This window comes from Molothrus aeneus, chromosome 5, assembly GCF_037042795.1.
Source record: "Molothrus aeneus isolate 106 chromosome 5, BPBGC_Maene_1.0, whole genome shotgun sequence".
Lineage (NCBI taxonomy): Eukaryota > Metazoa > Chordata > Aves > Passeriformes > Icteridae > Molothrus > Molothrus aeneus.
The window spans coordinates 54,380,489-54,398,157 of NC_089650.1; the positions used below are offsets into that span (position 1 = coordinate 54,380,489).

General features: G+C 33.8%; 1 protein-coding gene across 1 annotated transcript in view; it reads right to left on the minus strand.

The window, feature by feature from the left end:
• Positions 1-17,669, minus strand: part of TBC1D22A (TBC1 domain family member 22A) — a 138,814-nt gene that overhangs the window by 22,534 nt on the left and 98,611 nt on the right. Inside the window, exon 12 of the mRNA XM_066550777.1 lies at positions 9,643-9,738. Coding sequence (XP_066406874.1) covers positions 9,643-9,738 — 96 coding nt within the window. The remainder of the gene's footprint in view (positions 1-9,642; positions 9,739-17,669) is intronic.

Here is a 17,669-nt window from a genome sequence, read left to right on the forward strand (position 1 = left end):
AAGTGCTGCTCTTCAGCTCAGGAAAAAGTTGTTATCCATCGTTAAATATCTTATGCATGAATGCCTTATGACCCCATCAAAATATTTGAATCCAAACACTGGTTTCTGTAACACTGTTCATAAAGAAACCTCCTTTAAAATAGCAATGATTGTGCTACATTCTGTCCAGGCCAGTCTCATTCACTCTAAAAGCTGCATTTGCTGTTCATTCTTGTTGCTACATCTGGGCTTATTAATTTATTAATTTATTAACTTATTAATTAGGTGGCAGTTAATTCTGCAAGGACAACCTTCAAGAAAAACAATCTCATAAGAGACATAAAGCCATATTAACATTATCCTACAATTAAAAACAGCATTAACAAAAACAATAAAGGAAAAAGCATTTAATCTAGCACAAATTTCACTAAGCAATTTCCATTAAAAATTGATAATTAATTCCTGGGGAAAACAGGAAAAGCTGACCAATTACATTATAAGGTTAATGGGATTAGTCTAATCACATTGAAAATATGCAATTTTCAGGGAGCAAAATGAAATAAAGATTTTGGTAAACTGCAGAACTTTGAAGACATTATGTATTCAGCTTCACAAGATTAAAGAGCTGAGATCCTAGAGCTTTTATAGTACCCAGAGTTCAAGACAGAAATTATTACTATGCCATTGTAACTGCAATGATCTCTGAAGTTCTACATCCAGGAAAATCTCCAGGTCTTCTATCTGTTTTAATCCTTTACATTTCCTTCTTCAAGAAACTGATTCTGAAGAGACTGGTAGTTATCAGCGACCAAGTGATATGTTGGTAATACTCTTTTTTAGGTTGTTCTGGTAATTAGTCACTATGTAAAATGGGTAGTAATGGAAAGGCTTAAATCAAATCAATAAAATACATTAAAAAATTATTGGCAAGAATATATAGAACACAATAGTATGATTTTACAGGATAACTATAAAGTAAAATAAAAATTAATTCTAGAGCTCACCCAGTGACAGTAAAAAGTAAGATCCATTACTAAACAAGAATTAAAGTTATTTTCCTATTATAATCACTAGAATGCATTTCCCACAAAAAAAAAAGCCCAAATCATATTCAAATCTGTAACACTAAAATCCTTAAATTCAAATAATAAGAATAGAGGTGCACACAAAGGCAAGGGCTCAGGTGTCTGTGAGGAGTCAGGTAACTCTGTCTGAAGAAGGAATGCCTGCTAAAGAAACAGATGCCTTTTCCATAAAAATATTCAGAATATAAAGGGATCTTCCAAGCAATATGAATTGTATAAACACTATGTCCTACAGTTCTTCTCCACACAACAGCAAGTTTGAGAGGAATTATGTTCAATAGTCTTTCCCTCTATTGAGCAGTCTCTACTGGAACTTCCATCCCTCTTCCTTACTGGTAACATCTCTGGTAAAAATCAGTACAAGAAATAACATTTGGGCTTGCAAAAAGACATTCACATCCTCAAGCAAATCTTCACCAAGTATTTAATATTCAGACCATTAAATGTAGGATTTGACAGATGAATTCTAATTTCTGTCAATGCCATATTCCTTCATAAATAATACAGTGACATAAATATTTGCACAGGATAGGGTGAGATCAAAAGTGACTAATTCATACATGTCTTTCCACTGACTACAAATGTAATTTAAAAGTGACTTTATTTCTAATTTAGATCTGAGTTAGAGGATTCACTTTATTTCACTAAACCTTAAGCCAAAGTATATAATGTAACACATTTTCAATCTAACTGGTCTCTGAAACACAAATCATATCTTCATATAATATTTGTACTGAACTATGCAGCTGGTTAACATCTTCATTACTTAAAAAATTAATATTTGAAAAATAAGGAAGACATTACCTAATATCACACATAATTGATTTAGAAAATAGAAATTACTGCTGACTTTGTAATATAGTTGCTTAGGGTTTTTTGAAGAACACAGACAAACACTAGAGTAAGAACTCTGTAATACTAATATATGGTATAATGAACTGAGCTCTCAAATACACTACATCTGTTGTTAAAGATTTTGCTCTGTATGAAAGAAGGGTTAGAAGTTAATGAATTGCAGTATGTCACACACGAAATCCAAGCACAAATCTGCATTTTCAGTGCTCACATTTGAATTTTTTAATTTGATGCATCATCTAAAATTGCAACACATCCTCTGACTATCAGAAAAGCAAACTATTCAAATAACAACTTAATTTAAAACTAACTGTAGAAAAAAACCTGATGAAATGTAATTTTTCAAATGGCGTGAACCTTTACATAGAAGAAAATACAGACTATTCAGGACTATAAATTATTATATCCCTTTTGGTTTTGGTTTTATTTTTTAAATAGTCAGCAAATGTGAAAGTATTACAAACTGACACCTGTGTGCAATGAGTCAAAATACATCTCCAAACTGCTCTGGTAAGAGACATAAGTTCTTAATACCTTGGCTCTTTAAGCATGCTCCCCATCTACTTTCAAGAAGAAGTAGCTGGCCATCACTTCAAAACAATTCCCTGTACTCTTCTTACATCTTACACATTTCCTCTAGAAAGAGCCACTCCAGCTTTTACAGTGAAGAACCTCATTCCCTTTTAGATGCTCTCAACTGGTGTGCTAGGGAAGAAGGCACTTGTTACTATCTCCCAGTACCTTGATTTTCAGATTTTTTAAACTTCTGAGAAATAAGTGACTTCATAAAAGCCATGTGCCTTGGAATTACACTTAAAACAGGTCAGGGTAATAATGAAGTTACTAAATCTCAACACTCTGTAACAAAGGTTACAGTTAGAAATATTTATAAAGTTTTAAGATCCATAAAAAATTTTAAAATATTATTCTGCTTATATCAATAACAAAACCTGAAGCTTGTCCTGTTTCTTATAAGCATGATTTCAGTTTTCCACTTTTCATGCTGCATTCCAAACAAAATTTCTACTGACAGAGTATGCTGGCCCTGTGGAACTAGACTCCTTCAGCAGGGATTTTGAAAATTTCTTCCTGTTTTGACCAACCTATTTCAGTGCAAAAAAAAAACCCAAAACAAACAACTGTAGAGATTTCCCAAGATAAGTCATGGCTGCAGTGATTAGATGTTCAAGGACTACTGTTCTTCAAGTGCTTTGGAAAGCAGGGCTTAGTCTCACTGACTGCTGTGATTTGTCTGATAATATTAGACTACATCATATCACAGAATAACTTCTACGTTTTAGTAGCAAATACATATATTTAAGCTACTTGTAATTCAAAATCGTTGCACTATAGCTAGTAATTTTACTATGTGCCACTGTTCCAAATATCTTGAGGACGAAGGAGGATTTCTGGGAGAGAGCTAGATGGAAGGAGGACAACAGAAACAGAGGCAGATTTCAAATTCAGATACTACAAAATTTACCTGTGTTACTGGTAGTATATTAAATATTACTTTTAACATGCCAGGCATGAGTAATATATTATTCCTATAGGCTCTTGGCCCAGAAACTCAAGCAAAACAAAGAAAGAGGTAAATTTAGGAGTGAAAATACACACATTCCTAGCTAAATTAAGATATAAATCCAAAGTGGGGTTTGTTTGTTTGTTTTTTAAACTATTTTCATTCTCTGCTTTGCACATTTGAAGCCAAACTTTGGGGAAAAACAATGTATAACTCAGGAAAAATAGGCCTACAGTATAATCAAAAGAAAATGGAAAGCCATACAGCAAGAGATAAGTAAGGGCAGAATTACAATTTTTATTTCATTTTTCATGCTCCTTAAGCCATTTAGTGTACCATATAAACTGGTCAGAATCTTCCAGTAGCTTTCCAGACAGAGGGCAAGTTCTCCTCCTAGTACTAGATAAGTATTAAAAGAAGGAAGACCTACAGTCCATCTGTTACATTTCAGTTCAATATTAAAATTTTGCAATAATAATTTCTGTGGGACAAAACCTGTAGTTCTGACTGAATGTTAAAACATCTTTGCACCATTCTGTTTAATTTGAAATACCCTCACATGTGGAGGCCAAGTCAAGATATTCATGACAATCAAAATACGCAGAAGCTTTTGACAAAGTTGAGTAGGGTTGATAACAGAGCAGTTAAACTATTACCACTCACATCATTCTCTGTTCATTAAGCTCTGCCTGCAAAAATGAAGTCAGCAATGTTATTATTGCAAATTGGCTCTTCTGAACATAAATGATCCCAGAGTGTTGAATCCCAGCTGTCTGCTACCAGTACTCAGAGATTAGGAAGTGATCTCACGTTAGGTTGCCAGCTATGACTTTCAAAGTCTAAAACAGCAGAGCGTCCAGTTTCTTGAAACACAGTACAATATATTGAACAACTTCCAAAAGCGCTCTCAGCAGGGAATTAAATCACAGCAGTGGTAGTAGTCAGGCTCTTTACAGTTAGAAAGATTTCCATGTTCACAGTTTTAAATTCTTTACAAGTTTTGGAACATCCACCGAAAAGACCCTATTAGCTTCCATACACAGAAGAATGAGGGCACAAAATCATCTAATCATCGAGCTTAGAGAGAAGGAGGGCAAACATTCCTCTGTTCAAAAAACTAATCCTTTCAGAAACATATTTTTTATTTTTTCTTTAATTGAAAAACATTTCTTTTTACTGCAGGAGCAATGGAAATTAATTTTTTAGCACAGTACATACCTGGAAGCTAAATTAAAAAAGATTTATTAGATACACCTCATATGATATGAAGTAAGCACTCCTATACTTTCAAGCAGAAAAAGTAAAATTTAAAAATTTACATCATAAACTATGTAAAGATCACAAAAGACTAATGAAGTCTATATTACTGTGGTTGAGTGTAAAAAGATAGTATGAAATTACATTTCTGATATCTGACATGTTTCTACAGCAGATAATTTCTAGGAAACATATTCATATAAAACTTTTTAAAATAAAGCCTATTACTTATATATGCAGTAGACATGAATTTGTCTTCTAAGTATCTTGTTATTCAGCATTTATCTAATTTCTAATAAGACATACAATTGTGTGTGCATTCATTTTGGTAAACAAGTCGATAAAACTTATTTCCTATATACAAAATAATAATTGTTTAATCATTACTTAAAATATGATATAAACAAGAATAAAGCACAGTCACTATCCTGAAGATTTTATGGCTCAAGTGCAAAGCAAGAGACAATAAATTCACAGAAAAGTAAAAAGAAACAACACAAAACTCATCAATGTGACTCTAAGTGCTACTAACAGACTCAAGCCAACCTGTCAAATCTATTCTGGGCATAGCAAAAAAACAGAACTTAGCATGGCTTAGAGCAAAGTAGCTGAATATCTGCATTAGGTGCTCCATTTAAGTAAGGTGGCAAAGTGGGAGATAGCACTGCTACTTTCTTGTGAGTGCAGGTGGGTAATGAAGCTGTCATCACGGGCTGAGAGACTGCAGTCAGCAGCTCACTGCTGAATCTCAGATGCCATGTAAGGTGTCAGTGTTAGTCCATTAAAGGCCTCAAAAGAGAAAGTGTCTAAGTTTTCCTTGGTGCTCTAAAAAAGAGGGAGCTAAGGGAGATGCAGAGCAAGAAAGCAAGAAAAAATGATGGACTGAAAAATTATCTTTACAGCTTCTTTGCAGTCTGGGTGAATATAATTGGAGCAAAAATGCATTTGTCAATGACAAAGAAAAGGACAATGCAGTAATAAAGATGTGAGTTGGTGACAGCGTGGGTGAAAATGTCTTTTAGACAGACAGAAAAGCCTGTATCTTAAAATCAAGAATAAGAAAAGATCTGCAAGAGAGATTCCTTACTACAACATACTGAATATATTTTTGTAGCTCAGCTATGTCAACAAAGTGATAACTTCCTTAAAGTACAAATCTAACAGATAAGCCAGTATGAATTCAACTAAGTTAATTATAATTACCATTAGCTTATATTTAGTTCAACAGTTGAATCTAGTCCCTGAAGTCTAGCTTCTGTAAAAATCTTTCAGATATCTTGTACATCGTACAAAACTGGCCAACTCAGTAGCCATATTTTCTATTAATATTTTAATTCCAAATATGTTCAAAATCATACATGAATATTTTATCACTTAACATCATCAGCTACCCACACCTCTCAAGAATTCAGGAAAATTTTGGATTTATGGCTGTAGTTAGGAAAATTAATAACAGCAAGCCAAAGTCTGAGACATGCTGATGTACTCATCAGAAATGTTTTCATTACTTGCACGTTTAATTACTTAAGCTTAGATACTTGAGCTAAATTAATTGCACATTTTGTATTCAAAAGGCATAGTGTATCACACTAAAAAAAAGTATTTTTATTTATATTAAGCTTACTGTTTTTTTTTCTTTTTTTTTTTGTCTGACACTAGTATGGAACCAGGAAATTAACACAGAATATTCATATCATGAATAGAAATGTCAGAAACCAAGAATGACCTGTTTGAGTGTATAAAACATCACACTAGTTAAAAGGGAAAATCTAAGACAGGATTAAAATTTCTGCCATTTACTGCCTAGCCATTGTGTTCTCTGCTCCCCCACATGTGAAGTATAAACTGCTAATCTGAATTATGAACAGAGTAACAGAGCTATCCAAACTTCCTCTCTGTACCTGGGTTTGTGGGGCACCCTATCTAGAAAAAGAGGACTCTCTAGAAGTGAGAACCAAGAGAGAATAACAAGCTGTAATGAAAACTAAAAGAACTGTTTTCCATAGTGTTAAACTTTGTATTATACATGGGCATAAAATATCTAAAACATCTCCCTGAAAACATGTCAGTTTAATTTCACTGGTATCAAAAAGTGACTCTGGGGAATTTAAAAATTGCTGAATGGAGTAATTTTTGTCCTCATTACACAGCATTGCATCACACAGCTCGTTGCATTAAATAGCAACTTTCAAAATGGGATTGTAGCTTACTAGAAAGATTACTGAATAAGTAGGACAAAATTTAAGCAGCTTTGAACTCCTAGGAAATTAAAACCATCTGATATTTTGTACTTAACCAAATAAATGGCAGTGAGAGCAATGACTTGTTCAAATGATTCAAAGGAGGACAACTATCATCATGACTTGATTATTATCTTACAATGAAAAAAAATCAACACAGTTTTATATGCCTGTGTTCCAAGTCTATAAATACACCTGTTCAGGTATATATACATGTGCATCTACAGTACATACACATAATATATACAAAAGAACATTTGAACATATGGAGGCCTAAGTTGAAACATTTATTTCTTCCACCCTTCCCTTAACAAAACTTACTTCCCTTAATATCTTAATATTTAATTCTACAGATATAAACCAAATACCAAGAAATTTTTGGGTTGTATCACTCTATAGTGAGTCCAGCCTAACTTCTTTCATTTCAAAATCATTTTCTCTGCTACCTGACAATACACAAAGAAGTCCCCAAAACTACAGTCACACACATTGTGTGTATGTATAAGGAAATATTGAGGGATGAACATTTGGTATCTAAGTCAATTAATCTGTTCATATCAGGAAGAAAAAAAATCATACTTTTACTGATTGCTTGGTTTCAGACATACTTAAAAGAATGAAAAGACGTATCTCAAGAGCAAAGAGTATTTTCTATCATCATCATGTCTGTAATATTACTGATAATATACTTCATCAAATAACAAGAATAGAAGTATTGCATAACCAATTCCTTTAAAATTGGTCTTTCATTCAAAATCTGTTCAGTGTCTCTTCTGGCACAGTGCCACATCTGATGTTCTTGGAAAATTATTCCATCTTAATATTCCTGTGAGGTCTGTATTTCTACTGAAAGAGGTCAAGCAGACATGTAAAAGAAGAGCAGGGGTTTTCACAGCTAGTAGCAAAGAACCAGGCCCTCTGACTGACAGTTAAGGAGAAACTTCCCTTACTCCTGTCATATGCAGAAAAACAGATACAGACCATGCTATGTGCAAGAAAAATTACTGGATGCATGTGGTTCTTGATACAGTTTACAGAACAAAAAACTTCTGTACAAAATGTACCGTAGCTATGACTTCTCAATAATGTGAATTCAGTGCAATCAGAGTGCCCCAGACAGCACATACTGAACTCCCCAATTTTCCAATGCAGTTTAAGTGCTTATTACTTTGAAGACTAGGCACTGATCTACAGCTATTATTAACAAAGCAGAAGAATAATGGATATTATTCTTGCCTGTGGGACAGAAGTATCATTTAGAGAATTGATAACACTTTAGTTCAGCCATTTTAAAAGGTCATGTTACACAATAAAGAAGGCCAAGGCTTTTAGTGATAACATATGATGGTGATAAAACTAGCATGGATCTACAGACCCTCAAAATTACCAATTGCATTTCCATGTAAGCAATCCAAAGCAGCGTGATAAATGCATTCCAGTGTATTCCTGATTTCTGTACTTTATATTCTAGTTCACATGGCCTATAAAGAAATTAAACCATACAGAAATACCTTAGCTATTAAATAAGTAAACAAATCTGAATATGTGTAAGGAGAACAAAACCAATTTTCATAGTACTATACCATGGTATTATTCACTTGAAACATAGTTGTAATATATTTGGTATGGAGAAGAAAATTATGGCCTTTGGTGTGGGAAATCAACATGAACAATTTAATAGGGAGGATTAACAGAGAACAATTGTAATCGAGAGGTATGGATACCAACATTAGAGATGATTTTGACAAAGTACCATAAATTGAGAAAATCTGACAGTGTTAGCAGGTAGGAGAAATTAAAGCTGTTATGTTGTGCCCTTAGGGATTTATTCATTTCAAAGACAGGCCACGACAGCTCTGAATAAATCCTTTCATGAAGATAAAATAGATTGAAGTGATACACAAATTTGCACAATGGTTCATTTGTAGAGGGCCACAGAGTTCAGTCAGCTGGAGATAAAATAAGCTGGTAATGGGCCATTTCCCCTGGGTAGGCAATGGTGGGGGCTTTGCAGCACAGGCTATTCACATTCAGCCTTCAAACGAGACTTTAAAGCCTTTTAGGCATTCAATGTGTATCATAGGGTAAAATTCAATATAAATATTTCTATGAAATGAACTGTCACCAGTTCACAAAAATAATTGGACTTCTATGGATGTATGCAAATGATCTGCCTATCTACCATATTCAAATCTTCATACAAAAATCCTGATATGCTTGTTGCTGAAAAAATGTAAGGTTTTGAAACATAGAGGCCTGAAGTCCTTTTAATTCCTAATGAAAGATAGGCTCCTCATTTTAAAAGACTGTTTGTCCAACTTTTTTGAAAAAATGAACATGACCTTGTTAGAGAATGTTATATTAAACTGATGGGAAATTACAAATAAATTCTTCAGTGACACATTTAAGATTAACAAACTTTACCTTTTCAAAAATCTCTGTGAAATACAACATCCCCAGAAATCATCTTCTCAAAGTCTGCCTCAGCTAAAACAGTATTTTTTTCCAGAGTGGGCAAAGAAAAGACATCTCCTACTGCTTATAGCCCATCACTTCAGGTCTAACAGTTTTGGTGCAACTCTAACAGTAAGATATCGTCAGTCTTGCTGCTCCTGTTTTGTCTTAAATTCATCCCCAGAGTAATGTTAGGAAGGTAAATATAAGAAACAGCACCCTGTGCTTGAAAAATATCCTTTTCACTTACTTGAAAATCTTTCTCCTCCAGGATCTCTTTCCTCCACCTGACAAGGAAGGCAGCGCAGACGTACAAGTGGAAGTGAGAAAAACCCTCTGGTTCAGACTAGAAAAAATAAAAATAGATCATCCTTTCAATACACAAATAATAATACTTTTGATCACCATATGCCCCAAGTGTATTTTTATGACATTTACTTCTAACTAAAAATGTCAGCCACATCTGTCTCTCTTTGTATCATAAACATGCCTGCATTTAATCTATGCCAAACCTATTCATTGCTATTATCTGTAACAGGGACAGAGGTAAGGCAGCTTCCATTTCTCATATTTAAATCCATTCTTTACTGATGTGTTTTCCATTTCTGGTGTTATCCATTAGCTTATATCTGGTATGAAATACTGTACTGTCCAGCTCAATACTGTGATGTGTTTCATCTCCATTATTAAGTCAACTCTTCGACTAGCAGTAGCTTTTTAAGCGCAAATTTTGATATAGGAAATTATTAAGCATTGTAAAAATTAAAATACCTTGAATTATACTGAACTGAATTAGATGTTTTCACTATAGGAAGAAAACTTACTCATAAGATGAAACATATACAGCTCAGTTTTGCATTCAGATCTGCAGCTTTCTGCTCTGGTGCAAGTCAGCAGATTCCATCCCTTTATAAAACTCCCCTTAGAAATTAGTATTTTATAATTTCACATAAGGGTTGAGAAAATCTTGTGATGACGTCATTAAAAGACATCACTAAGTTTGCTCATATTATCAAGTTAATCTCAGATTTAATTTTCTATACCACTAAGGACTGAAAAAATAATTATGATATTAAATTATCAATGTTATGACTGTGAAATAATGCTATGTAAAATCTCATTAAAATAAAATCTGAAAATAATAATTATGAAATTAAACTACATAATCTGACAAATGGAGGTGTATTTAATTGCTGATATCTATATAATTTACAAGATCTAATTATAGTGCTTTAAAAATATAGCACATTTTTTCATATTCTTTGTTGGTCATTTCAAAACTGAAGTTTACTCTTTAGAAAAATAAAGTGTTCTGCTCAAGTATAGTGAACTGAAACAATTTCTTACATAAAGAATAACATTATAAAATACCTATTTTATTGCTATTTAACCTAAAACAACATGGTATTTAAAATTTGTGCAATAAATAAACTTCCCAGCTATAACGAGTGACAAAGGAAAAATATTCTCCTACTACTACTTTTCCTTCTCCTCTATCCTTGACTGATAAAAGAGCAGAGTGTGCTACAAGAGGTTTGTAAAACACCTTGTTAACAGCTACAGAAACCACAGACCATCTGGTCCACCAAATCAGTAAGGTTCCAGAAAAGAGACAATGCCAAATACTTGGAGGGAAGCTTTTAAGTTTAAAACTGCACTTGGAACTGAAAATAAGAATTAGCTAATTTTGGAAATACTTCTCAGGAAATGTAGAAGAATTATCTGGATGTGTATAAAGATCTGTACTTTGTCTTGTGATTTTTCTGGTTTCTTTCACCAATAAAAGTTTGCTGAAAAAATGAAGCTCCTCAAAATGAAGCTCTTTTAAATGAAACAAAATAGGCTTAAAAATGCAATTCATTAGAGAAAAAATGCATATCCCCCACAGATTTAAAAATTCATCATGCTTCAGAGATAAGTCTAGGTACAAAGTATTTCCAATGGATAGCTTTAGACAGTTTTAGAAATTGAGTAAAACAGCTAATGCATAATTGCCTTTTCTAACACCTGATACCTATTACACTTTTCCATTTGCAGCTTTTGAAGTTACAAACAGTTTGATCTCTAAATGTACAGAAATGCAGACTACCAGCTAAAAGCTATTTAAAATCAAGTATAAACAATGACCTTGATTTAAATATTTCAGAAAAAAATCTCAAGGCAGATGTACAACCTTCCAGAGGACTTATTCTGAACATATTACAGACGACTCTGAGCACATTATCTAAGAACCATCTGTCATTATCAATAAAAATCATTTAGATTGTTAACATCACAAGTATCTCATTGCCCTGCAAATGCTGGATCTCCTTTGCAACTGAAAAAAAAGGCATTCTTTGGACTGCACTCCCCAAACTTCTTGAATTAGACAACCACCAAAAGAATGCAAATTTTGTTGTATGACTAGACTGATTATTGTCTTGTCAATGATTAGTCTAAGCAGCCTTCCACCCTGGATACATCAACAGTTAGGGAGTGTAATACCTCATGCTATTATATTTGTATTTATATACAAATTTTATTGTATATTTGTATTTATATACAAAACAAAATTATTGTTTAAGTACTCAGAATAATTAAAGCTATGAAATTTTGTCAGGGTTAGGTATTAAACCACATTTCATTACTCAAGTAATAACTCAGACACAAGGACTTCCAAATCCTCAATAATTACACATGAATAAAGCAACCTTAAGCAACTCCATTTCTACCACATTACAAAGAGCAGATCGTTTAGGTGAAAAGAGATTTAAATAATTTTTGCCCAAATATCCAAGCAATCTATGGCATAAAAAGAGAAAGAAGCCAACACATGAATATCATGAAAAATAGAATATGTTGGCTGCTCCTCCAACTTTTTCATTTTTGATCAGCCAGGAGCCTTGACTTCCTAGGCTCAGACTCAATTCACTGTCAAAACAGACTCAAGAGTTCCAGTCTGAGTAGAAACACAGCAAGAGCACACCAGAGAGGTCCATGACAGTAACGAGCCTCTCACCAGGCATGACCAACAGCAGATGACTGAGTATATGAGTGCAAGATAGAGCAGTATCTCCCCAGAATACTCCAGGTTTCAAAGGTTTCATGTTCAGAGATGTCCTAAGAGAAGCTGCAGAATATGTCCATTTAATAGGAGTTAATGAATTTGTCTTAACTTCCAAAATCTTTTTGCAACTCTAAGCTTTTGCTAAATCATCAAGTCCTGGAACAAAGAATTCCAAAACACGAGTGCATGCCATGTCTGGTTTAAACCTGCTAGTTTCAGTCAAAGTAGTTCAGATAGTGAAAGAGTATGAATCACTTCCTGTTCACTTTCTGCAATCCATTCATATTTCCTTATCTTTTGCAGACTAGAACTGTTTTGCTTATTCCACTGTTCCTCATGTACCAGTTCCACGCCCTTTGCTCAGCCTTCTTAAGCATCTTTTCCTGTAATTTTCTCATTTTGAAATAGGGCCTGACCTGTGTATAGCATGTAAGTTGAAGAAAGACTATAACTCCGATAGTGCTCATAATGATATTTTGTTCTCCTTACCTTTTCCAGTAATTTCGAACATTTGGGTTTTTTTATTTTTCTATTCTTGACTGCTACTGAGCTTGTATTTTTCTCTTGTGCTTGACTGTAGGAAACTACCTTGAAGCCCATAGTTATACCACTAAAGCTAGGATTGGTCCAAACACACAATATCACTTTATTTAGTCCACACCAAAGTTCATGTCATTTATGCCAGGTTAACACATTTAACAGAAACATGAAGTCCTGTGACTTTTTCTCTCCACCTCTCACCTTTACTACCCTTAGTAGTATGGTGTTGTCAGCAAACTTTGCTGTCTCAGTTGCTCTTCTATCCTTTTTTTATCTCTTAAGCAGAAAGATCTTAATCCTCATGACAAATTGCAAAATAATTACATGTTATTTCCTTTAATTTTGAAACTTGCCTACTTGTTCTTAACATTTGTTTTCTATCTTTCAGGCAGTTATTAATATTCATACAAGGGCATTCCCTTGAATTCCACAGCTGTGTTTCTTCTTTAACAACCTTTAGCAAAGAACCCTCTTCAATGTTTTCAATATTCTGCATCAGCCTGCTACATGTGTTCACTGGCTCTCAAGCTTTGTGAGGTGTGATTTTCCCCTACAAAAATCATGTCAACACTTTCTTAAAATGACATAATTAGTCATGGTGAAAGAATATTCCAATCAATTTTAGAGAACATTGAGCTGAAGTCACCTTAATCTTGGCATTCTAAAAGATACTGGAATACTTTGCAGACTGCAACTATTTTTATTGTACACAGCAGCCTACCAGCTCATGTTGGATGATCCCTTCTCTGCTTGTCAGTTTTCCAGTCAGCTATAAAATGAAACTTCAATTATTCAAAAAGTGCTAAAAATTTTAATTTTATTCATTATATAGGTTAAAAAGTTTTTTTACAGTTATATGCAAAAATACCTATTAACAACAGTTTTGTTGAGTTTGCACGTTTTGGATTGTCTTGTATCATTGTTTTTGCTTCACTATGTCTATTCCCAAGAGGATGATCCTAAAAGCAGTAAGTGACCAAGAGCACTTGTCTAAGCTGAATCCATTCTTACCATAAACGCAGCAACAAAGTTGGATCTTTTATGCTTTAAAAAAACAAAAGAAACAAACAAAACATAACCTATAGGTAAGGCCTACAAGCAGCTGTTCCTAATGCGAACATCCATCAATTAACACGAAAATTTATGGGCAGGTTTAATCTTTGCATAAAAGAAAATCTGATCCAAACACATTTCATAGCATTTCAAAATCTTTAATGGAAAGTAACATTTCCAGGTCATAACATTGAGCTAGAAATATCTGTCACAGCCAAAAAATATGCAAATATCTCAACCCTTAGAGTTCACTAAATCCCTTATAGAAGAGCTATTTTTAAAGAAACGTTACAAGAACTGTGTTCACATTCCCTATTTCTGCTAGGCATGTTCAAAAAAATTACTTATCATAAAATCTTACATTAGATTTGGCAAATTTATGCTGAAAATGAGGTGAAGATCAGTTTTCACAACAATTTAGTCATCGGCCAGTCTGATCTAGTCACCAACCACATGGCAACAATTCCTAAAATATGACTTCTGACATAAACCTCTGCTGTGAAATCCCAGCCACAAAGAACACAGACCACTGCTGGAATTTTTTTGGATCAATACCTTGCCCTGTTGGAATGCTCCATATGGCATGGAAAATTCATGTTAAGACTACGAATCAATGTCAAAAATATAAATGCATGCTACTGATAATTACTATTTACCCGATTTATGCACTCTTCAACTAGTAATTTAGTTTTATGAAGCATCTTTCATATAAATTTCCACATGACCTTGTGTTTTCAGAATAGAGTTTAAATTACTGCCCTCTTCACTTGCTAACATGCTCAATCCAAATAGATTAAAAAAATAACTAGCAAAGTGTGTATTTGACTTTTCTGTCCTAGCTTTTCCAGAATACACTGTGGTGGAAAGCAAAAATCAATGTTTCGCATTTGGTTCTTTTAAAGAATTCACCAAGAAGTTTTTAAAGAGTTCAGTCATGACTAGGATGTCAAGTGGATTCTCAGTCAATCAAACACTTTCACATCCAACAATGAACTGTCATCTTTTACAGCTATTTTCCCTCCTCTTGGTGGTTTATTACCTCTGCACACAGGAGTGTTGCTAGATCTTAGCAAAAGAATGGAGCTTCTTATGCAGCTCCCTTAAAGCCTTTTCTTGCTGGATTGCATACTGACAGAAGAAAATGGAAAAAAGCAGTCTTCTTGAAAAATGCCTTGGATACAAATGCAAGAAGATGCTGAACTCTACACAAGGAAAACATTTTGCAACAGTCATTTCTAACATTATCTTGAAAAGAACCTAGATAGACACTAGAAATATAATTTCTTTTCTCTAATTTCCCATGTTAATAAGCCTCTTGTTATCTGTCGCGAAGAATGACCATGACTTGTTCTTTGTACTTGCTGGAGAAACTATTACTAATCTGCTGCCTTGAATTTCTACAATTTGAAAAGGCAGACAACTTTCATTTTATCTAGCAGTTATAACTACATAGAACATAGCAAAACAGGGATGTGGCAATGTGAGGATGAATTCTGCCAGTGATAAATCAACCACTGTGATTTTAGATAACAATAGTGAGGGCTGTATATAAAACCCCAATCTAATATATGTATTTTACATTTTGTTCCTCTAGTAGGAACAAAAAATTACTTTCTGCAAGTAATTTGTTTGTCAATGAGAATGGAAGAACCAGCAGCAAGAACTAATGAAACTCTCCCAGGTTGATTTCAATGCATTAACAAGTATGAGCCACACAGCATTACAAGCCCACATTAATAACAATAGATAATTTACACTGTTTAGGTTTTAGAGAGCAGTTGATTACTTACAGCTATATTTTCTTTGTTCACATAGCTCATGTATTAAAAAACAAACTATTTAGGTTAGAGCCATTAATATGGTTCCTAATTATCTTCCCAAACCATGACATAGTGTAATGACTCAAAGTAGCGAATCTCTGTCTCATTAACACCAACCACCACTATGTCATTTACTTCCTCTAACAGCATGAAATACAAGCATACACTAATTCTGTTTCTCATGTATATAAAGGTGAAGCATATACTTCCCTACACACCTTAGTCCTGAGTCTTTTCCTCAGAAAAGTCTTGGGCAGACAGATCACAGAAGCTGTAAGAGTGTATGAGAAGACAACACTACCAACAGCCTTTTCAAAAACTTCCACTGTTTGAAGAGTTTAATTCTCTAGCTATTTACCAGAAAATTCACTTTGCATCTTTAATTTGCTGAGATAGCCCCATCTGAATTTAAAATCCCTCTTGCAGGTGTGAAGTTATGGAAGCACTAAGTGGTTATGGAAAGTCTGAGGAGCAATAAGATAGGGATAAACCCAGAAGTGACCAACTATCTGCCTCCCTAGCATAAGTGAAGTCACAGAAAAAACTTGCTAAAACCTGTGGGCTATTTGTTTTTTAATAGGTTACATGGCAGATTTGACTAAAAATATCCAGACAAAATATTTTCAAAGACATGCACATTTGGGATACCAAAATTTAGATTTCATCTTTTTTTCACCATTCAATGATCGAAAGAATATGTATTGCAAAAACTTCTTATATTTTAAGCTAGGCTGAAAGCTGGGCTTCATTTATTCAGACACGACTGTCCAGCTGGAAAGAAATTTGTTTTGAAGTTTCCTTCTAATTAAAACCCCATTCCTTCTCTCTGAAATCACTAATTTAATTTGTACTTAAACATTCATATTCTGTCTCAAGTCAAGACTTGACAGCAATTAGTTGGCCAAAAATGTGGTGGGGAAAAAAGCAAAGCTGTGTCACACTAAAATCAACACTGCTTTTAGTCACAGAATTACATTTAAAAGTATGATTTAACTTAAAAAGCACAAACTTAATCCAGATCATTAGTAAATATGATCACCTGCAACTGATTTAATTCTGAAGTACTTTGATGCAAGGCAAAATATCTTTACATAAATGCCAACCTGCTTTAAGCAAACTACTGATTGGATATAGGGACAAGCACAATTGCACAAGCACGATCAAAAAATAATATGGCAACTTTTCCACCTGTGAGAACTTCAGCAGATCATGGGAACCAAAACCAGACCACACTTCCTCACCAACCTGCTTTTAAAAGGCAAATGAGCACAAATAAGCAGTATGACTAATATTTACTAAACTAATTCCCTATTTCACCTTTTGAATTTCAGAATTATTTACCTCATGTATCATTTTAATTATTTTTACAGTTTGTTCCCAGAGAACAGCGATACTGGGAAATTAATTAATGGGCACAATAGAAGAACTGTCAGCATTGTTTAAATATAATTTCTGCACTAGCCTCATTTACATGTAGCCCTTTATTCTAAACAGAGGTACTGCTGAATTTTTGGTATGAAATTGTTAGTTCATTAAAAAGAGCACAACGATATCCTTTTCTGCAGATATTCATGGGTTATCAAATATACTGAAATACATGCTTGAGACAATCACTGGAGCTTTTAGTCCATGGATTTCAAATAGCTGAAATAGCTGCATAATAGTTTCATTGTTTAATTACTTTGCTTTGGCTTTATCATATTATTAGCTTTCATAAAACTTATCAAATTAATACTTCAAGGCAGACCTACAGAAAGTTGTAAGTGCTAGTCTACCATTTCACAACTGAAAAAAGTAGTGAGAATACCTCTACACATA